A 24,530-nucleotide genomic window follows, 5' to 3' on the forward strand; every position below is an offset into this window, starting at 1 on the left:
CATGACCAAAACACATGATATTCTTTAAGGGTATCTTATTTGGCAAATTAGGTTTTCATGAACTTTCTTTTAGAGTAATAATCATTTTGTCGATTCATCTGAATTTTTTCAAATTAAAAGTACTAATTCAAGTTATAAATATCAACATTTTACTGACTTAGATGAAAGAAACGTTTCCTATGACATCTGTTTGTAGGTTATTCTTTGGAAAAAAAATGATGATAGTTTCCAAATTTAAATATATTTATATATACTCTCAAATCCAGTAATTTCACACCAGAAATCTATCTCATGAAAACAAAAGCAGCAGTACATAAGTAGATATATTCAACCTCCTGTGTTAACACATGTTTTATGATAACAAGACAACTGAAAATCTAGTGAATATTCCCAAAGAGAAATGGGTAAATAAAATATGGTACTGCTACATCATGAAATACAAAGCAGTTATTTAAAGTACTGAAATATAACAACAGCAGTTAACTTTGAGTGGTTTTCAGTAGATACCATGGTATTTTCTTTGGGGATGGTATGTGATATACAGAAGTGTAGTTAGCATTGTGCCATTTTTGCAAAGCCAGAAAGACAATTTGTGTGTCATCAAAGCATAGAGAAAGAAGCATAAGGATATATTATTTGTTTTATTGGAGTATAGTTTCTTTGCAATGTTGTTTTAGTTTCTGCTGTTAAGCAAAGTGAATCAGCTATACTTATACATATATCCCCTCTCCCTTGGATTTTCTTCCCGTTTAGGTCACCATAGAGTGTTGGGTAGAGTTCCCTATGCTATACAGTCAGTTTTTACTAGTTATCTATTTTATACACAGTATTGGTAGTGTATATATGTCTATCCCAATCTCCCAATCCACTGCACCCTCCCCTCTCCCCTTGGTATCCATATGTTTGTTCCCTATGTCAGGAGTAGAAGGATATAAATGAGCTTATAAAACTAATCTGGGGTTGAGGTGTGTGAGTGACTAAAAAAAGTTTAAACATACAAAAATAGTAATATAACATTAATGATGTAATTACTTTTAAATCATGTCCATTGCTGTATGCATAAAGAAATCAGAAAATATAAGAATTGTATATTGATCTACTGACTTGGAGGGAAGTCCATAATACAGAATTTAAGTGAAAAAAGTAAACTAAACAAAATCTCATATTTCAGTTAAAACATACTGTTTCACACACACACACCCACATAACAAACAATCCAGAAAAGCCAAAGACCGAACTTGTAAAAGGAATAGGAATCAGGTAGAATTATTCCAAAATCACACCTAATGAATATCTGGTGCAGGTCCACTGCTGTCTCCATGGAGCTCAGCCCCACAGAGGGCCACCATCACCACAAGTATCCCCTAAATCCCTGTTGTCATGAAGTCAGCCCTGCCTTTCAAAACTGTGTTGCCAATGCTGTCATTGGTTTCATTGATTGATGTCATTGATTTCATCCTCTCTTGGACTCCCAACCACTGGACCAGCAGGGAAGTACCTATGTTTTTCTTAGTTTAGAACATTGCCTTTGTGTTGAGTCATTTCATTCACTAAGATTGCTGTTCATGTTTCACTGAATTTTGAAATCATTTACTTTATACATTTAGAATCAAAATACTCAAGTCTCAGCTCTACCACTTATAAATCATAATTTGGAGCAAGCATGAACATCTCTGAGCCTCAGTTCATCATCCATGAGATGGGAACTAGGATCCCCTTCCCTAATTCCCTCACTATTCTTCCCTGAGGAACACACAGCCTGACAGTGTAGAGGAAACTGCAACAAGACCTCTAAGAGCAATCGTGACACCCTATGCATTCTTTCTATTAATGTGTGAGGTGGTTTTACTAAACCTCATGCCACAGGGGGACTTCAAACAGCCCAGGTGATTCCACCAGTCTCCCACTTATTGAGGAAGAGGGAGTCTCTCTCTTAGAACATAAAACTTCTCCATTGAGCAAGCTTTTAATCTTTAAAGGTGCCTATTTTGATGGACACGAGTTTGAGCAAGCTCTGGGGGTTGGTGATGGATAGGGAAACCCGGCGTGCTATAGTTCATGAGGTCACAAAGAGTTGGATATGACTGAGTCACTGAATTGAACTGAACTTATTTTGTATACCAAACCCAGCATATAAAGCTGCAACTTCATCTGGTGCCAGGGTGATGATACACGTAAATGTCCCACTGCTTGAGAGAAAAGTCAGTTGTGCCAGATTTGGGGAAACACTGTGTCTGTCCTCAACATGGACATCAATTCACCAGAGTCAAATTTCAGTAAAAATTTTCAGAATATAGTAATAATTTTGAGTAAATATGACTGACTTTAGATTCTATTTATGGGTTGCATGCAACTCCACTATGCTGTAATGAGAAAAAAATACCTTGATGGCTTTCTCTCAGCTGTGACATTCAGCCCGTGCACAAATCACCAAAAATGCATACAAAATGGGTGTTTCATTTGTTGTAGCTACTACACAATTAAATGGGTGGTTGACTCAATAGCTATTTCTTATCGTTGGATTCAATGAATATTTCCTGCTTGGTCTTGCTCCTCAGGTGCTGAAACCAAGAACCGTGTACTTGCAAAAATTAAAAGTGAGTTGTGTGTTCTCTTTGACATAAATCACAGCAAGATCCTCTTTGGCCCACCTCCTAGAGTAATGAAAATAAGAACAAAAATAAACAAATGAGGCCTTGAAACCTAAAAGCTTTTGCATAGCAAAGAAAACAATAAATACAATTAAAAGATAACCCTTGAAATGGGAGAAAATAATTGCAAATGAAACAAAGTGATAAAGGATTTTCCTCCAAAATATAACAGCAGCTCATACAGCTCAATACCAGGAAAAATAAAAATAAAAAAATGAGCAGAAGACCTAAACAGACATTTCTCCAAAGAAGACATAGAGATAGCTAATAAACATATGAAAAGAGGCTCAGCATCACTAATTATTAGAGAAATGTAAATCAAAACTACAATGAGGTATTACCTCACACCAGTCAGAATGGCCATCAAAACATCTACAAAAAATAAATGCTGGAGAGGATGTGGAGAGACGGGAACCCTCTTGCACTGTTGGTGGGAATATAAATTAATACAACCACTATGGAGAATAGTATGAAGGTTCCTTAACAAATCAGGAGTAAGCTACAGCATGACTCAGCATTTGCTTTACTGGGTATATATACTGAGGAAACCATAACTGAAATAGGAACGTGCCCCAGTGTCCATAGCAGCACTATTTACAATAGCCAGGATATGGAAGCAACCTAGATGTCCATCAACAGATGAATGGGTAAAGAAGATGTGGTCCATATATACAATGGAATATTACTCAGCCACAGAAAAGAAAAAAATTTGAGTCATTTCTAGTGAAGTGCATGAGCCTAGAGAATACTGGACTGGGTTGCCATTTCCTTCTCCAGTGGATCTTCCTGACACAGGGATGGAAGCTGGGTCTCACGTACTGCAGGCAGACTCTTTACTATCTGAGCCACCAGGGAAGACCACACAGAGTGAAGTAAGTCAGAAACAGAAAAACAAATATTGTATATTAATGCATATATATGGAATCTAGAAAAATGGTGCTGATGAACCTATTTTCAGGGCAGCAGTGGAGATGCAGACATAGAGAACAGACTTGTGGACACAGTGGTGGTAGAAGAGAGTGGGTCGAATGGAGAAAGTAGTATAGACATATGTACACTATCATGTGTAAAATAGATAGCTAGTGGGAAGTTGCCATATTACACAGGGAGCCCAACCAGGAGCTCTGTGATGACCTACAGCGGTGGGATGGGGAGGGGGAGGGAGTCTCCAGAGGGAGTGGATGTATATATGACTGATGTGTATTGTCGTATGGCAGAAACCAACATGATATTGTAAAGCAATTTTTCTTCAATTAAAATATAAATTTTAATAAAAGGGAAAAAGTGGGTTGTGTGCCATGCAATTGATGTTAGGCAGTGATCTAATAAAATGCAAGGTTTGAAGGCACTGAGTGTGTGTGTGTGTGTGCGTGTGTGCAGGGAGGCAGAATAAGGAGGAGAGTATAATGGGGTTCAATAAAGTTGGGAGTTCAGGAACTAAAGGGACATAGGAGTCAGAATGCCTTTTACTTCCAGTTTTCTTCAGCCCTTAGCCACAGTACACTCTGGTCATACTTATTCTAAAGTGGATCCTGACAACAACAGTAGCTCACTTAGAGCTACTGAACATTAAACAGATTCAGAATATCCTCAGGGAATTTTCTGGTCTTTAACGAGGAGGAAGACTTTGTTATGTTTTGAAAACCAGAGCTTTCAAATTGACCAGGTTGGTACATAGGCACAGGAGGATCCTATGTAATACCTGCTTGATTCTCAGCTGTTCCAGCTTTGACAGAATCATATATTCCCCCATAGCTCCTTTTATCCCATTTTATAAAAGAGGAAAAAAAAAAAATCCTCTGCAAATGACAGTTTTATGCTGTGCCTGTAAAACTGACCTTTTTTTCCCTGACACATCCCTTCCTTTTGAAAGAAGTCCAAATAGCCATATAGTACTTATATGCACTAAAAAATCAAACTGCCTCTGCTGAAACTTTGCCATCTCTTAGTTTTTAATCTGTATGCATGTCTGTTTTTCTAATTAATTTTATGCAAAATAATCCAAAAGAATGAAACCTAATTTTAAAGAAAAAACTTTTTTCTGAGATTAAATAGGTTTCATTTGTATTTTGAGTCTCATCAAATAAAAGATTAATGACAACTTAAACCCACACTTTGAGTCACTTCAAATACTAATGAATTATATGACAGATTGAACATACTCTGTGATATCTAACAAGGTTCTCAAACAGCACAACTCTTTGCCTATTGAGATACACTTTTCTTTCAATCTGGAATATATTTTTTTCAGAACAATTACTAAAAGAAAAGCAAAAAGAAAAAGTCAAACCAAGATGAACTATTTCATATACCTAGAACTAGTTAAGTGAAAATCAAGCATATTAATATTGGAGTCAGGGAATGAGATATGAGTGGTCATTTAGAACCAAAAGTCAAGGATTTAGCAGTGCTGAACATCTAAAAACAAGCAAGCAAGCCAACAATCCAGATATGTTAAATTTCAAAATATCTAAATATTGAGTGGAAACTAGAAAAACAACAAAGTAATAAATGTTATTATGTTCTCTTGTTGTTCAGTTGCTAAGTTGTGTCTGACTCTTCGTGACCCCCACAGACTGCAGCAGGTCATGCTTCCCTGTTCTTCACCATTTCCCAGAATTTGCTCAAGTGAAGTTGTTCAGTCATGTCTGACTCTTTGCAACCCCATGGACTGTAGCTTGCCAGGCTCTTCTGTTCATGGGATTTTCCAGGCAAGAATACTGGAGTGGGTGGCCATTTCCTTCTTCAGGGGATCTTCCTGACCCAGGGATTGAACCTGGGTCTCCCACACTGCAGGCAGACTCTTTACCATCTGAGCCACCAGGGAAGACCTGGAGTTTGTGAAAACTCCTCCATTGGATTGGTGATGCCATCCAACCATCTCATCCCCTGTTATCCCTTCTCCTCCTGCCCTCAATCTTTCCTAGCATTAAGGTCTTTTCCAATGAGTTGGATCTTCATATCAGGTGGCCAAAGTATCGGAGCTTCAGCTTTATATCCACCCTTCCAATGAATATTCAGTGTTGACTTCTTACATGTTTAAATTTTCCCTTGGCATCATAATAAGGATTTTTGATTTTTCATCTTTTTGCTTGTTTTCTCAAAAGAAAAAAAAATCTAATTCTAAAAATAGATGTTGTAAAAATTAGCTTATTCATTAAATACTTCTTTCAAATTGCCATTGCTCTTCCAGGTGCCATTTGTGGATTTTGTACTAAAAAAAATCCATATAAGGGTAGTATAAAGAAGCCAACATAACAAGGAATGGTTTTTTTCCCCCTGGGTCCCACAAGTCCTTTCAGTTTAACTTTTTAATATCAAATAACTTAAGCTTTCATCCTATCTAGAGAAATCCTATGACTCTCATAAGATTTTGAGAATCTTCCAGAAAGAAGAGAGTCATAGAAAAAGTTTGTTTTTTTCTTTACCATTTACTTTCTATTCATTCTTCCTAATTTGAGTTTTGATGAACAGTAACTATGTTATCTTTTTAAGAGGTCATCCTTTCTCTTCCTGGTTCCCCACAAATTAGTCTTAATTCTAAAAATCACTGTTAATGTGTGGTCATTGTGTATTATAAGTTTTAATGGAAGCTTTATGGACAGTGGAGGATAATTGCAGTATTCTACAGCTCAAGATACAGATTTAGAATGAAATACAGCTTCTAAATCTCATTGTCCATTCTCTTGAGGGACTTCTTACTTACTGACTGTGTCTCTGGACCATGGACAAATGACACATTCATGAAAAATTTTCATCCCATGCTTTGTTCTCTAAGTTACAAGATCCCCCAAATATTTCATTTTTATATAAAAAGTCAACTTTCAAAGCAATTTTTTTTCTCATACGTGTTATACAAATAGTATAATAGAAAGAGTGGTAGATTTGAAATACGAGGCTTTTAAAAAATAAAGCAGCTGTGTGATTTTAACTAAATGAATGATATTTCTTTCAGTATTCTATCCATATGTTAAATATATATTAAAAATCTATTGCGCTTCTTTGACTGTAGAAAGCAAATATGAAATCTCTGAAGTAAATATGAAACCAGCTACAAAATGGGGTATATTACATAGTTTTTATGGATCTGCTATAATTGTGAAACTGGCATTTGAGTCATAGTACTGACCACAGTAGGGAGAAAGAAAAGAGTTAGGACAGATTATCTGATTCATGCTTCTGCTGGCCCTAGTGGCATTTAAGAAACCCCCATTGTACAAGGTGTTACTTTATTGATCATTCAAAAGCAGACTTTAAAAAGACTTTAAACTCATCCTAGTGTTACTTTATTGATTGTTTTAGCAGTACCGTTCATCTTCCAAGTGAAAAAAATCCATAATGATAATTTTAAAATAAAAGAGAATAACTTGTTTCTTAATGCTTTTCTTAAATGAGAAACATAAGGAAAACATAAGGAAATTGTGAAAATGGAGATAAAAAGGCCTAAAAATAGGAAAAATTTGAGAAAAGAGTCAGATTTCCTTCCCCATGGTGAGAAATAGGATGAGAAAGCTGCCACTAAAATTATTAAAAATAAACACATGGAATCTCCTGTCTTATGACAAATTGCACAGAGACATTGATTCTAATCAAAATTTTCCCCTCCCCAGGGTTTTTCTCAGAGCAAGTTAAACATCTTTGTTCCTCAAGCTGTAGGTTAAGGGGTTCATCATGGGAACCACATTGGTGTAAAAGACAGAAGAGATTTTCCCCACATGCATGGACCCAGCAGATGACGGTTTAAGATACATGATTGCCCCTGAACCAAAGAACAGAGAAACAGCAGTTATGTGGGAACTGCAGGTGCTGAAGGCTTTGGACCTGCCCTCTGTAGAGCATATTTGGAGGATGTTGGAGAGGATGAGACCATAAGAGACAAAGATCATGAGACTGGGCACAATGATATTGATGCCCACCACAATGAAAACTACCAGCTCATTCACGTAAGTACTTGTGCAGGAGAGCTGGAGCACAGGGAGGATGTCACACAAATAGTGGTCAATGGTGTTTGCATCGCAGAAGGTCAGTCTCAGCATGCATCCAGTGTGAGCCATGGCACCAGAAAATGCCATCAAGTAGGAACCAAGCATAAGGCTGGAACACATTTTAGGGGACATGGCAATGTTATACAAGAGTGGGTTACAGATGGCCACATAGCGGTCATAGGCCATTGATGTTAGCACATAGCATTCAGAAACGACAAAAAAAAAAAAAAAAAAAAAAAAAAAAACCCAGAAAAAGTAGAGCTGAGTCATGCATCCCATATAAGAGATCGTATTCTTCTTTGATAAAAAATCTACCAGCATTTTGGGTGTAAATACAGAAGAATAACACAGGTCTATGAAGGACAAGTTAAAGAGGAAAAAGTACATGGTGGTGTGTAGGTATGAATTCAGCACAATTAGTGTTAACAAGCCAAAATTTCCCAACATAGTGACCATATACATTACTAGAAACAGGAAGAACAAGGGAAGTTGAAGATCTGGTTGGTCTGTTAACCCCACCAGAATGAATTCAGTCACAAAAGAACCATTTCCAGGAGCCATTCTTCGCTGAGGGAATCTGTTGACACAGGAGAAAAGGGTAACATTAGAGAACAACTCAGCCCTTCTGACAATATCTTATCCTACATGAAAGTGTATATACCGAGCATGTCTGAGACTAGCCGACCTGGACCCATAGAATCTGCCTTTATCATTATCATGATAATGAGTGACATAGACATTCCCTTACTGGAGGCTTAAGATGTTAATTACACAAAGAACATCACAAACAGCCTACAGAGACAGGGCAGTGCTGCCATATGCAAAATATGCCGGAAAAAACAAAAGTGAAAAGAGAGGAATGTGCCAGGACAGAATCTTCCTTCTCACATCTCATCATTTCTTCATTCACTTAAGCCCTCCCCTCACCAGTAAAATTAGAAGGCAGAGACCCTAGCTCCCTGGTGATGAACACGTTAGAGTAGTAATACACGTTAGAGTAGTAATTCCATACATGGTGGAATGGGAACCACATTGTCTCCAAACAAAAACTAAGGGACAAAAGGCCAGAGGAGGTTAAGTTACCACTCTATTTCACAGAATAAAATCCATAAATGTAGAAAAGTGAGAGTTCATTCAGGGAGAAGGAACTTATTGACTGAGATACTGCATTTTTTGAGCCTCTTAACCTCTGAACACTCTTTGATTTCCCATGAACATACTCTCCTGACAGTTTCACTTAAATCTCAAGACTGCACACAACGGGAATGAAAGTGGCAGATCTGATACCCCTGGCCTTCCATCTCAAAACAGGACATACATTAAATCAACAAAATTCATAAACTCACCCTCTTTGGTGCTCTCCCTTGGTATTTACCCCTGTAGTCCTAGAAAGGCAGTTTCAGGTTTGAGGTTCCTTAAATTCTAAAAGGATGCAGCCCAGACTGAATTTCAGACATGCTCTGGAAATCTTTCTGACCTACATATATTAATTTCAGATTATGACTTTGAGTCTTCTCAAGAATCAGGAAAAAATTAACAGCATTGTTATCCGGTTTGCCACTTGATAAGACACAGAAGATTGAATGAGGTTTAATGATGTAGTGCTCTTGATTATAAACAGGGTGGAAGCTTACTCAGTCTCTCCTCAGAGAATAGTCTATGTGTGTGCAAAGAAATAAGGGAATTGGTTTTACACTCTGGACCATATTCTCTGTTTAGTTCTTTAGGGACTCAGTATTTGAATTCAGTTTACACATCACTCCAGGGACTGTACATCCCCCAAGGCAGAGGCAAAAGTAGACTCTCATCTTCCTATCATCTTCATTACTTTAGAAAAATCTATTTACAGATTCTTACTCTGTGTTTTTCCACATCCTAAATGGAAAATTTCCAGAGAGTGTTTATAGGTTTCTTCATATCTTCACTATAAATTTTGCAAAGACCCTAGTAACTAATTTCAGTTACTGTCTTTCATGGGTTATCTCAAAAATTTTTGTGACTTTCTCCTTTCTATTTTTATGATTAAAGCCCTACTGGAAATTTCTGAAGATCTAGCTGAGCCCTTAAATGTATTAAATTATTTCATTAACTGAGGTTATCAATTCCTTCTCATCATAGAAACTACTAGGGGATACAGAGTTAGGGTGTGGCTTAGAGTCCTACTGCCACACTTACTAACTTGAGCACAGTGCTTAAACTCCATGCCTCAGGTTCGTAATTTCTAAAATAGTGATGAGAATGATAGCATATTTTTCATTGCATTATCTTGATGATGAAATTAAAAACTGTACAAAAATTGGTTAGAATAGTCAAGTGGTATATAGTCAAACAGTATCAGCTGTCATTATATATGTTGTCAAAACTTCCAATAGGTCCTCTGTCATAACACTCACCAGGCATTTTCCCCTTTAATTCCTGTGTCCTCTTAGACACTATAAGTTCTATAAGGACAAACATGTCTTCTGTCTTATTACTTTTCTCACAGTGCTGTGTATAGTGCAGAATACACAGTAGGCACTGCATAAATAACTCTATAAGCTACGTTGTTCTTTGGTGAAAGCCTCCTGAGTGTTTCTCACATTTCTCACATGCTCAGCATTAGGGTCTACAGCCACACTGACCTTAGGTTTTTATTGAATTACTGAACTACATGCTGAAATATGGTGATTCCAGCTGTTATTCTAGATTTTTCCACATACTCCCTATTATTTCACTATGTACACAGCTGTTAGAATAAGTTCTGAAAGCACAGATCTGTTCCTTCCTAGTTCAAAATGTTCCATGATCTTAAGCTACCTAATGGGCAATTGAAACACTGTAATAAAGGCACACTGGAACACTGTAATAAAAATATAACTATCAAAACTATGATTAAGTTTTGCATAAAAGTAAAGAAAGTCAAGCGAGATACTATACTAAATAGAGAAGTTTTCCTTCTTAGTCTGAAAGTACCAGGCTCTTTAACTCTTCACACTGCTCAGAATATGAGTGCCTCCAAAACACATCATCAAGATGGTTAAAAAAAAAAAAACAAAAAACAGCAACTAGAATGAGAGAAATATGTTCGATAAGGACCTAGTATCCAAATGGGCTTCCCTGGTCGTTTAGTCCGTAAAGAATCTGTCTGCAGTGCAGGAGACCTGGATTGGATCCCTGGGTTAGGAAGATCTCCTCAAGAAGGGAATGGCAACTCACTCCAGTATTATTGCTTGGAAAATCCTACTGACAGAGGAGCCTGGTGGGCTACAGTCCATGGGGTCACAAGAATCAGACACAACTTAGTTACTAAACCATCACAGTATTCAAAATACTTTGGCAGGGAAATTCTTTACCTCTAGTGTAGCCTGGGAAGCACATTTTTTTTTTTTAAGGGGACACAGGTTCAATGCTTGGGTCAGGAAGATCCCTTGAAGGAGAAAATGGCATCCCCTTCAAATATTGTTGCCTGGAGAATCCCATGAACAGAGGAGCCTGGTAGGCTATAGTCTATGGGGTTGCAAAGAGTGGGACACAACTGAGCATGCATGCACATGTTTTTAGCATCCAAAATGCATAAACCACTCTTTCACTCAATAATAAAAAAATGCAAATAGTCCAAAGAATGCATAGTTCCATGGAATGAAATACAGAGTCCAGAAATAGATCCATATACATTAGAAACAATAATTTTAACAAAAAAACAAAGGCAATCTAAAGGAGAAATGACAGGCCTTTAATACAGTGAGGCAGAAATAATTAAATACACAAAAAGCAAACAAATATACAAAGAGATTCAATGTGTACCTCACAACATTAAAAAAATTGTCACAAAATGAATCATAGGTACTCATGCAAAATATAAAATTAAGAAGTTTAAAATGAAAAAAGGATAAGATAGTGACAGAGTGTCCACTGACAGACAAATGGATAAAGTTCGTATGGAGTACTGCAATGTCGCTCAGCCATAACAAAGAATGAAAGCTTGCCATTTATGTTAAGGATGCATCTAAGTGAAATGAGTCAGAGAAACACAATAATGTATGATCTCATATGTGAACTCTAAAACACAAAACAAAAATTAGACTCACACATACAGAGAACAAGTGAGCAGTTGCCAGAGGAGATGGTGTGGGGGATGAGAGAAATAGGTGAACGGAATTAAGAGGTGCAAACATCTAGTTATAAAATAAATGTCATGGGAATACACAGCATAAGAAAAATGGTCAAAAAATTATAATAATTTTGTATGAGGACAGATGGTTACCAGACTTGTCATGGTGATCATTTCATTATGTGTTTAAATATTGAATCACTATGTTGTACACCTGAAAATAATACAATATGTACATCAAGTATATTTCAACAAAACAAAACAGCAACAAAAAAATCTTAAAGAAGCCAAGTGCGAGAAGTGTTTTACCCATAAGGACAAAGATTAAAAAAAAAAAGAAAGAAATTGCCACAGCCATCAACATCAAGGCAAGATTATCCAGTAGCTAAATGATTATGATTCACTGAAGGCACAGATGATGGTTAGCATTTGTTACAAATAAATTATTTTTAAAATGAAAAAAAATAATTACAGAGAGACTCTCATTGGAAACCATGCAAACAAAAAGAATGGAGTGAAATATTTAAAGTGTTGAAATGAAAAAAATCACCAATCTGTGATTTTAAATTCAATAATATTATCCTTCAACTTGAAAGTGAAATGATGACATTCTCAGATAAACAAAATCTAAGAGAGTTTGATGTCAACAGAACTGCCTTGCAGGAAATACCAAAAGCAGTTTTTTAGGCAAAAGAAAAAGAATATAGGTCAGAAGCATGAACTGACATTTAAAAAAGAGCATCAGAGGGAAAAAATAGTCATAAAAAGGTTGTCTTATTCTTCTTAATTTATCTAATAGATAACTGTGTGTTTAAAATAATAGTAGCAACAATGCATTAGTAATTACAACATGGTTCTGTAAAATGAATAACATGTGTCATAGAAGCACAGAAGGAAATAAGTAGAAACTGTCCAAGCTCCCTGTACAACAGATGATGTTGAATAGAGTTATTTGAAAGTGGATTTGATTAAATTAAAACTTATTGTAAACTTTAGGATAACCAGTGTAAATATTTTAAAAGAAGGATAATCGATATATTAAGATAGGAGATAAAATGGAATAATAGAAAATGCTCAATTAAATCTGGAGAATAAGAAAACAAAGGGAAAGATAAAGAAACAAAGAACACAACATGTGCACAAGTAGAAAACACTTATAAACATATTAACTCAAGTTTATTAATACAGCTGGTCCCCGACTTAGGACGGTTTGATTTATGATTTTTCAACTTCACCATGGGCCTAAAATAAATACGGGTCAAAAGCCACAAGCTGCAGTTCCCCATCAATCATCTGACCATGACGGTAAACAGCCCATACTCTTTCAATTGCAAAGCCTTTCACTTTCAGTACACTTTTTTTTTTTTTTTGTATATTCTTTTTTTTTTATTTAAAAAAAAATTTTTTTTTTATTTTTTAGATTTTAAAATCTTTAATTCTTACATGCGTTCCCAAACATGAACCCCCCTCCCACCTCCCTCCCCACAACATCTCTCTGGGTCATCCCCATGCACCAGCCCCAAGCAAGCTGCACCCTACGTCAGACATGGACTGGCGATTCAATTCTTACATGACAATACACTATTTAACAAATTGCATGAGGTATGTAACACTTTATTATCAATGGCATTTTTTTCTTTGCATATTTTAATCAAAACAACATTCTAGCTTTATGTTAGATGATTTTGCCCAACTGAATACATTGAAGGGAGGCTAGGCTAAGTCATGACATGACCCCAGAACCCTGTCATGAGTTGAGAAAACTCTGCAATCACATTAAATGTATGTCGTATAGATACACCAAGGATTCTTCAATATCCACAAATCAATCAATGTAATTCACCACATTAACAAATTGAAAAATAAAAACCATATGATTATCTCAGTAGATGCAGAGAAAGCCTCTGACAAAATTCAACATCCATTTATGACAAAAGCACTCCAGAAAGCAGGAATAGAAGGAACATACCTCAACATAATAAAAGCTATATATGACAAACCCACAGCAAACATTATCCTCAATGGTGAAAAACTGAAAGCATTTCCCCTAAAGTCAGGAACAAGACAAAGGTGCCCACTTTCACCACTACTATTCAACATGGTTTTGGAAGTTTGGCCACAGCAATCAGAGCAGAAAAAGAAATAAAAGGAATCCAAATTGGAATAGAAGAAGTAAAACTCTCACTGTTTGCAGATGACATGATCCTCTACATAGAAAACCCTAAAGACTCCACCAGAAAATTACTAGAGCTAATCAATGAATATAATAAAGTTGCAGGATATAAAATCAACACATAGAAATCCCTTGCAATCCTATACACTAATAATGAGAAAATAGAAAGAGAAATTAAGGAAACAATCCCATTCACCATCACAACGAAAAGAAGAAAATACTTAGGAATATGTCTACCTAAAGAAACTAAAGACCTATACTTAGAAAACTATAAAACACTGGTGAAAGAAATCAAACAGGACACCAATAGATGGAGAAATATACCATGTTCATGGGTCAGAAGAATCAATATAGTGAAAATAAGGATACTACCCAAAGCAATCTATAGATTCAATGCAATCCCTATCAAGCTACCAACGGTATTTTTCGCAGAGCTAGAACAAATAATTTCATAATTTGTATGGAAATACAAAAAACCTCGAATAGCCAAAGCAATCTTGAGAAAGAAGAATGGAACTGGAGGAATCAACCTGCCTGACTTCAGGCTCTACTACAAAGCCACAGTCATCAAGACAGTATGGTACTGGCATAAAGACAGAAATACAGATCAATGGAACAAAATAGAAAGCCCAGAGATAAATCCATGCACCTATGGATACCTTATCTTTGACAAAGGAGGCAAGAATATACAATGGATTAAAGGCAAACTCTTTAACATGTGGTGCTGGGAAAACTGGTCAACCACTTGTAAAAGAATGAAACTAGATCACTTTCTGTTCCATACACAAAAATAAACTCAAAGTGGATTAAAGATCTAAACGTAAGACCAGAAACTATAAAACTCCTAGAGGAGAACATAGGCAAAACACTCTCAGACATAAATCACAGCAGGATCTTCTATGACCCACCTCCCAGAGTAAAGGAAATAAAAGCAAAAATAAACAAATGGGACCTAATTAAAATTAAAAGCTTCTGCACAACAAAGGAAACTACAAGCAAGGTGAAAAGACAGCCTTCTGAATGGGAGAAAATAATAGCAAATGAAGCAACTGACAAACAACTAATCTCAAAAATATACAAGCAACTCATGCAGCTCAACTCCAGAAAAATAAACGACCCAATCAAAAAATGGGCCAAAGAACTAAATAGACATTTCTCCAAAGAAGACATACAGATGGCTAACAAGCACATGAAAAGATGCTCAACATCACTTATTATCAGAGAAATGCAAATCAAAACCGCAATGAGGTACCATTGCACGCCAGTCAGAATGGCTGCAATCCAAAAGTCTACAAGCAATAAATGCTGGAGAGGGTGTGGAGAAAAGGGAACCCTCCTACACTGTTGGTGGGAATGCAAACTAGTACAGCCACTATGGAGAACAGTGTGGAGATTCCTTAAAAAACTGGAAATAGAACTGCCTTATGACCCAGCAATCCCACTTCTGGGCATACACACTGAGGAAACCAGAATTGAAAGAGACACGTGTACCCCAATGTTCATCGCAGCACTGTCTATAATAGCCAGGACATGGAAGCAACCTAGATGTTCATCAGCAGATGAATGGATAAGAACGCGATGGTACATATACACAATGCAGTATTACACAGCCATTAAAAAGAATACATTTGAATCATTTCTAATGAGGTGGATGAAACTGGAGCCTATTATACAGAGTGAAGCAAGCCAGAAAGAAAAACACCAATACAGTATACTAATGCATATATATGCAATTTAGAAAAATGGTAACTATAACCTTATATGCAAGACAATAAAAGAGACACAGATGTATAGAACAGTCTTTTGGACTCTGTGGGAGAGGGAGAGGGTGGGATGATTTGGGAGAATGGCATTGAAACATGTATAATATCATATATGAAACAAATAGCCAGCCCAGGTTCAATGCATGATACTGGATGCTTGGGGCTGGTACACTGAAATGACCCAGAGGGATGGTACGGGGAGGGAGGAGGGAGGGGGGTTCAGGATGGGAAACACGTGTATACCTGTGGGGGATTCATGTTGATGTATGGCAAAAGCAATAAAATATTGTAAAATAAAAAAAATAAAAATTCAAGTACATTAAAAAGAAAAGACAGAAATTTTCATAGTGGATAATGAAAAAAACACCAAATATGCACTGTCTAGAAGAAATTCATTTTAAATGTAAAGATTTAAGTTAGGTGTAAAAGGATGGAGAAATACATACCATGGTAACACTCAGGAGAAAGCTCGAGTCACTATATCAAGTTCAGAAAACTTACATTAAGGACATAGGAAGCTTACCAGGGACATTTAATCTTTAATAAAGAAGAGTAATTACAGAATGTTAATAATTAAGTAGGCAGAAGCACTGTAAGGATCCAGCTGAAATTGGGAGATGGAATAGTATCCGACAACAGCCGTATGTATATTTTTCTCAAGCTCACATGGAACAACGAATGGGTTTCTCTTTCAACCACAGCCTGGATGCTTGTGGTAGCTAAGAAGAGCAGAAAGAGTAAAGAGGTTGCTGCAGCCTGCTGGCTCTGAGACTGGCCTTCCTGTGCCTTCCCCCAGGAAGTCGGGGGTGGAGTGGAACCTGCCTCCTCCATCTTGACCTTTCCAAGACTTGTCCTATGACCTGAATTCCAGGGAAATTTGCTCCAAAAGCACTAATTCTGCACAAGCATAAAACTATTCACTTCCTGACGTCTTGATGAATATTATTTTTAATACAGTTTTGAAACTCAGTGAATTAAGCCAAAGACTCAAGTAAAGAGAGACTAGTATTTCAGTAAAAGTAAGTTTGTTAGGTATGGCTTTTTGACCATCAAATTTTATGTGACTATATTTAGCATTAAAAAGAGATGTTTATATCATGACTCCCAACTCTTTTAAAAATATTTCATAGTGTTCAGTAAATAGTCCATGCATTAGTTTGTTAGGATTATTATAAAGAAATACCATACTAGGTGGCTTAAAAAATAGGAATTTATTTTTCACAGTTCTAGATGCTTTAAATCCAGGATCAAGGTGTTGGCAGATTTGTTTTCTCCTTGGCTTGCAGATGGCCACTCTGTTCCAGTGTCCCCATGTGGATTTTCCCCTGTAAAGAATATTCTTATCTCCCTGTGTCTAATTTTCCTCTTCTCAGTTAGAATGTTTCCTTATCAGAAAAATCCTTCCTGAACACCCAGTCTGAAGTAACCATAGTTACTTATTGTACCATCTCCTTAATTCAAGACTCTACATGGCATTTTCCATCTATACATGTGTACATGTTTATTTGCTCATAATTTGACTCCTCCAGCTTGCACCCCACCTCCACCTTCCCATAGACAATTAGCCTGATGAAAGCACAAACATTGCCTTGTTCACCATGGTATCTCTGCTGTTTAAAAACACAAACTGATACAGAATAGGTGCTCAGTTTCAATTTGTTGATTAACTAAACTATATTATTTGTACCTGATGTCTGGGGGATACCTAAAGAGAAACTTTTGAAATCTTTATTTAAAATTTTATTTCATTTTATTTATTTTTTAAAATTGGACTATAAATGCTTTACAATGTTGTGTTAGTCTCTGCTGTACAATAACATGAATCAGCTATGTGTATACATATATTCCCTCCCTCTTGAGCCTCCCTCCCACCCTGTACCCCACCCCTTTAGGTCATCACAGAACATCAAGCTGAGCTCCCTGTGCTACACAGCAGCTTCCCACTAGCCATCTATTTTACACACAGTAGTGTATATATATCAATGCTACTCTCTATTCTCCTTACCCTCTCCTTCCCTACTTCCCATGAAAAACCTGACAATCTTACCATTCCTTGATACATTATCATTCAACTTTCTCGATTTAAAACCTTATAGTCTCTGAAAATAAGCTGAACAACAACACAATGACTACTTCCCCTATTTTCTATGAAAGGATGAAGGGTTGATCCTCCTTTTCCATACAGTATTTTTTCTTATGAAGTGATTTATATAATGAACTTAATGTATGCTATGATTTAAATCACTTACATTTCTACTTTAATTTCTCTGTTCTCCATGTCTTTTTACATTGTGTATCCATACTAAGATGTGGCATCAATAAGTAACAAAATTTTAGTTCAGAATACTCTTTTCTTCAAGGTCTTTCTCAATGCAACTTGGACATCTTTGTTCCTCAAACTGTAGATGAAAGGATTCACCATTGGCCCCACAATGGTGTAAAAAATTGTAGACACTTTATCTTCATCCAGAGACCAAGCAGGAAAAGGCTTAAGATACATGAATGCAGATGATCCAAAGAAAAGAGATACCACAATTATGTGGGAGCTGCAGGTACTGAAGGCTTTGGACCTGCCCTCTGCAGAACGGATGCGAAGGATGTTCAAGAGGATCAAGGTGTAAGAAATGGAGATGGTGACACTGGGCACTATGACATTGACACCCACCACAATGAAAATCTCCAGCTCACTGATGGAGGTGCTTGTGCAGGACAGCTGGAGAAGAGGAGGAATGTCACATATGTAGTGATTGATGATGCTTCCATCACAGAAGGAGAGTCGCAGCATGCACCCAGTGTTGGCCATGGCACCCACAAGCCCCATCGCGTATACACCCACCATCAGCATGAGGCAGACCTGATGGGACATGGAGACTTTGTACAGCAGGGGCTTACAGATGGCCACGTATCGGTCATAGGCCATTGACGTCAAAATAAAGCACTCATCAATAACAAAGAAGGAGAAGAAGCAGAGCTGAGTCATGCACTCTGCATAAGGGATGATGTTCTGGCTTACGAAACTCATCAGCATTTTAGGGGTAATGACAGAGGAGCGGCAGAGATCAGTGAAGGAAAGGTTGAAGAGAAAGTAGCACATGGGAGTGTGCAGGTGAGGGTTCAGACCGATAAGAATAATCAAGCCAACGTTCCCCGCCACAGTGACCACATAAAGTGCTAAGAAAATGGAAAAGAGAGGCAGCTGGAGTTCTGGCTGCTGTGTTAAACCCAGCAGGATAAACTCAGTCACTGAAGATTCATTCCCTGGGGCCATTTCTTCCCTAGGACATACCTGTGGGAACAGGACAGAGGGTAATGTTAAAATGAGTGCCCCGCTCTCTCCGCTCAATCCCAGTCTATTGAGACAGTCCCAGAATTTGAGAAGAAACCCCCACCCACCCTTCTGTGTACCTTTGTTTTCCCCTCTGTATAAAGGCTGAGGAAATTTTTAAAGAAGTGTATCAAAAACACTATCGGGCAAGTTCTACAGGGATAAAATTCAGTAACCCATGGACAACAGCATCTCTTTTCCACTTCTGCTTTGACAGTTTACCAGACTTACCCATGATCAGTAGTTATCTCAGCAGAGAGAAAGCTGTCATTTTAGGGAATCCTTGGCTTCCACAGATGAGGTTTGGAAGGTGAGTAACAGGGCAGGTAAAACTCAACACACCCTTCTGTACGGAGACTTCAGTGTTGGGACTTGCTACCTCTGCTTCCTTATTCTCAAGGAAGAGCAAGTGGCTCTGATGAATTTTAGAGATAAACAGCCCAGAACAGAGATTCTTCTTCTTTGCTATTGTTTCTGTTTTGAGTGCATTTGGACTGAGTCAGAGCACAGACCTCAGTACACCAGGCTCTAAGGTGACATGAGGTACAGGTCATGATTTCTGATGGTGGCTCTGCCAGAGTGTCCTCTCCAGTCCAGCGGGGTGGAAATAGCATCTTCTGGTGCCCAGGGAACCCCTGATAATATGACCCAAGGGTTATTGTGAATGGTAAATCCTAGGGACCTGATTAAAACTTAGAAGTCTTAGGTTTTCATTGTGCTTTCCCCAGAGATCATGATGTGTAGCAAAGAGAAATTACTCTGCGTTTAAGCTGAGTTCACTATAACAGTGGTGTATTGGAAGTAAACCATTTTGCATACATTTTTGTTTGTTGCCATATGGGGCACATCCTCAAATAGAAAAGCATGTGACCTTTCCTGAATACACAGCACCTACCCTTCTGTGAAATACTAGTCACTTATTTGTTTACTTAGTTTGTTTTCTCACAACACATACACACACATTGATATGCTCAGGTGCATTTGAATCTAAGTTCCATAAGGGCATAGATTTTGTCTATTTTGTTCAGTGCTATTTTTGTAGCAGGAGAAGGCAATGGAGACCCACTCCAGTACTCTTGCCTGGAAAATCCCATTGGTGGAGGAGCCTGGTAGTCTGTAGTCCATGGGGTCGCTAAGAGTCAGACATGACTGAGCGACTTCACTTTCACTCTTCACTTTCATGCACTGGAGAAGGACATGGCAACCCACTCCAGTGTTCTTGCCTGGAGAATCCCAGGGACAGAGGAGACTGGTGGGCTACCCCCCATCCATGGGGTCACAAAAGAGTCACAGATGACTTAGCAACAAAACAACAAAAGAAAACTGCTAGCTTTTTATCAACTGGAAAGTGAGTATTTCACATTATATCCCTAAAGGGAAAAACTTAACAGTAGTCTGAATCAATGAAGTAGAACAAAACTTATCAATGAATTACAAAACCATAAAGTGAAGTGAAAAAGGTGACTTGCTAAAAATGATCTGTAAAGTACAATATTTAATGATCTTTAAATGCTTCGATAGCTAATCTTTACAATTTTTATAGATGTATAAAGTTGTAGGAAAGATGACATGAATGTACAGTTATCAACAATGCATCATTAAATGTGTTTTACAGTGAAACAAATGAGGGAATTAAGATTAGAAAAAACAATTAAGGGAATATCAGTTATGTCTATAATGTGAAAGTTGGGTGATGTATACACAGGTATTTATCATGTTGTTTTGTATTTTTTTCTGAAAGGTTGAAATATTTTACAATAAAATCAATGAGACTAAAGGTAATATACATTATTCCAAATCACTGTGATATATAAAGTTAGTAGTACAGCAAGTATCAGTTATATGATGATATTTACTATATTAATAACAGATGCTATTAAATGGTGAGAACAAATAAAAGCTGGTCAGGGTAAAAAAATTTTTTTAAAGGTTTCTTGATCTTATTATAGACCCCAATCCAGTTATAGTCATTTACATAATTCCAAACCAGACCATACAGATGGACCTTCACACACCACATATGCACAAGCTGTTGCCATTAAGATGAACATATACAGAAAGATAAATTGTCAAATCATAGAGCCCTGGTTACACGACGTGCTTGGTCTTTTTGGAGAATCTTCTTTCATGTGGGCAGAGTGTATCCAGACAATACTATGAGGCATTGCAGTACCTGCTGGTAACGAGACAACTTTGAAACTCCGTTGCTCCATAACCTGACTTTCTCTGGCAGATTTGGGGATGGTGATCAGGCTACCAGAACCATTAATAGACTGCTTGTACTGTAAGAGAGAGAGGAATCCTGGGAAAAAGAGAAGCCAGGGGAGGGTGATGAAGGAACAACAGAAAAGTCACAGAAACACTTCCCTCCCTATGGGCCACGAGGCCCAGCTGTGAAACCTAATGGTTCCCTTTGAACAGTCCCAAGCCATTCAGGAGGGGGGTGCTTTAGCAGAAGAGTGCTGGTTGCTCAGACAATTCTGCCTACAATGCGGGAGACCTGGGTTCGATCCCTGTGTCGGGCAGATTCCCTGGAGAAGGAAATGGCAACCTACTCCAGTACTCTGGCTTGAAAACTCCCATGAACGGAGGAGCCTGGTAAGGCTACAGTCCATGGGGTCGCAAAGAGTCAGATACGACTGAGCAACTTCACTTTCTTTCTTTCACTTTAAAAGTGTGTGCAGAATAGCTTAAATGCAGCCCAACTACAGTCCATGGGGTCACAAAGAGCCGGACTCACCTGAGCACACATGCACAAGGTTTGGGGCTTCCCTGAGGGCTCAGCAGGTAAAGAATCTACCTGCAATGCAGGAGATGCGGGAGATTTGGGTTCAGTTGGGAAGGTTGGGAAGATCCTCTGGAGGAGGAAATGTCAACCCACACCAGTATTCTTGCCTGAAAATCTCATGGCCAGAGGAACCTTGCAGTCCATGGGGTCATGGACGAGTCGGACACGACTGAGTGACTGAGCACACACAGGCAGTGCTCAACACAATTGAGCATTCTTTCTGACAGAGGACATGCTTCTGAGTTAGGAAGTTTAGTTGCAAGGGAAATTTTAAAGGCTTCTTAGAAGAGTCTCTGGTGTTTGTAACTGGTCACTGTGCATCAGACACTGATTCTCTCTGACCTCAGGCTGTCCTGGCAGGACAACTATGCCCCTAGGGTCACCGCCTCCACATAAGTGAACATTCCCTACCAGCTCTTTAGTCTTGAAGTTAGCGGTTATCTCCACTCTGAACAGGGCAGGTGTGAAAGAAAAGGCGGAAAGGAAGGGTTCCCTTGGAGGCAAGCGTATCGACCATCTCACTCAGCCCACATCCTTGTAGGAACCATCCTCAGAGTGAGTCTAACTCCCCCAATAGCCCTTTAAAATGCAAAGGTTGGTAACTTTCCCTTTATCTTCTTTCCCATCCTCTCACTCTCCCGCCTATCAGAGATGGGTTTTTAGCTCCCATCAAGGGCCCTGAAGACACTCATCAGAGGCGAATAACAATAAAGTGTTCAAGTATGCAGTGACAATGACCCAGAAGACCTTGTAACTCGAGCGGTACACGGATTCACCCTGAGTTAGCATGTGGTGATACAGTAGGAGCACAATGAGCAGAAGGATGCCTGATGTCCAGACAAAAGGAGAAAGAAAAGTCCCTTCTGAGGGACCCTGGCTCTCGTGCTTAAGTCTTAACCCGAGACATGCTTGACTTCCAAGCCCCTACCACGCACAGCTGCACCTTGTCCAGAGGCCAATGCCACTTGAGTGGTGGCTCCAATTTGGCAGCTGCGTATCTAAGCCAAAGAACTGGGAGGCCTGAGTTAGTCAGAGACCACAGCCTGGACCTACAAACCAAGTAAGCCTCCTATCCTATGTCAGGGAAGACAGGAAGTTACTGGTGGCTGAAGACAGGGAGTTACCTGTGAGGAAAGAGAGGCAGGCAAGTCATGAGAGTATATTTGGTTTGGGGAATCATATATGTGAATTCAAAACCCAGGAGCAAGTTATGCATGAAAGAAAAGCTGAACACCACAATCAGAATGTTCCTGACCACTTCCAGGCCATCTGTTGAAAAGAAGAAGCTGTATTGAGGCAAGGACAGATATTTCTTCTGGCTCATTTCTACCTGGGGCACACAAATCTCTAGGTAAACAAGAATGAGGTGAAACATTTGATTAAGTAATAAAGAGCAGAGGTAGGGAATGAAAGAGGTAGGGGTCTTAAGCTAAATGGGAGATGGAACCAAAAGAAATTGTTCTCTATCTTTGTATCTCTGTAAGCTTCTTTCTCTTCTATTTTTTCAAAATGTATTTCTTGCTAATCACTCTTGTCTTCCTCTAGTGGCAATGTAACGTGATTTCTTTGCTGCTGGTCACCTTTCTTTTATATCCTCACAGTCTAGATGTGCTAGATTCCCTGTTGCTACTGTCAGGGCTTCTCAGAGATCCATCAGGTAAGCCTGTGAGCTTCTAAACATTTTTCCAAAATGTGCAAATGCTGAGCTTTTGGGGTAGGCCTTGACTGTGTTGATTATGGAAGTGGGCACACTGCGGCTACAGGTGGTTGCACTAGAGGATAATGGTGAGATAAACGGAAGTCAAAGAAGGATGAACCCTCATTCTCCACACATCTCTTTCCATGTAATAGCTCTGACCTGATAGCCACAGGGAAGTACAACATATCCACGAACTGTGGGTTATCCTATGTTTCTGGGGTCCCAACTTTAGTTCAGCCCATTCTTCTATGATGAGTCCTATCGCCAAGAAGACTAAGACCCAGGAGGAGAAGAACATGTTGCTGGCCTCGACCTTTCTGACTAGTATGTGCACCATTGCGACTGGGGTTTTCAAGCGGAGACCGTCACCAATATCTCACATGCTTCTTCTCAGATAGGATTAATCACAAGAAATAGGGCAAAATCTTTTAGTGATTGCTGACGCAATGGCAGTGGCAGAAACTGAAGTAGCCTATGGAACAGAGAAGATAAATCGTACTGCTTCTGACTCCTCCATTTGGGCTAGTCTGTTGTCATGGCTGCCAACTGCCATGGGATCATCTTGGTCTGACCCTTGACCCTGAGACCTACTACAATGGAATCAGCAAGGGGCCTAGAGGCCCTGAAAGAGGAACCAGATACAGAAGGAGATATGATGTCACACATAGAGAACACTATCAGCTATAAGAGCAACTAGAGGTCCTGAAAGAAGTCAAACACGTGTGATGGAAGACATTAGGATTATATGCTCCAGGACTGATGAACATTAGATAGGGATCAAGGAAATGAAGAAGGTAATTGAATCATTATGTGAGATGTCAGGTAGCTAGCATCACAAAAGAGAATGCCCACTCATAATTTGGGGTATTTTGAAGATAGGTGAGAGAGATTAGTGAGACACATGTCAGAGAAGAGATTATGTATGTAGTTAGGGAAAACAGGAGTCAAGATGCCATTAAATAAGATGTAAGCCATGGGAGCAAGCACAAGTCTGCTTATGAGAAAGAATTTAGTAAGTACAGGTTTTGGTTAAATTTAAGGTGCCTTGAAGGCATA

General features: G+C 38.4%; 3 protein-coding genes across 3 annotated transcripts; all 3 read right to left on the minus strand.

Annotated features, from left to right (window-relative positions):
- LOC102168429 (olfactory receptor 147-like) lies at positions 7,280 to 8,197 on the minus strand. Its single transcript, XM_005699691.3, has one exon. It carries the CDS (start codon positions 8,195 to 8,197, stop codon positions 7,280 to 7,282), a length of 918 nt encoding a protein of 305 aa, XP_005699748.3.
- LOC102168700 (olfactory receptor 147-like) lies at positions 18,001 to 18,930 on the minus strand. Its single transcript, XM_005699692.3, has one exon. It carries the CDS (start codon positions 18,928 to 18,930, stop codon positions 18,001 to 18,003), a length of 930 nt encoding a protein of 309 aa, XP_005699749.3.
- Positions 21,062 to 23,811, minus strand: TMEM225 (transmembrane protein 225). The gene is given in 6 exon segments (XM_013975823.2): positions 21,062 to 21,092; positions 21,094 to 21,304; positions 22,483 to 22,602; positions 22,900 to 22,925; positions 22,927 to 23,044; positions 23,634 to 23,811. Coding segments are annotated over 6 exon segments (684 nt in total).

The sequence above is a fragment of the Capra hircus genome, chromosome 29 (assembly GCF_001704415.2).
Source record: "Capra hircus breed San Clemente chromosome 29, ASM170441v1, whole genome shotgun sequence".
Lineage (NCBI taxonomy): Eukaryota > Metazoa > Chordata > Mammalia > Artiodactyla > Bovidae > Capra > Capra hircus.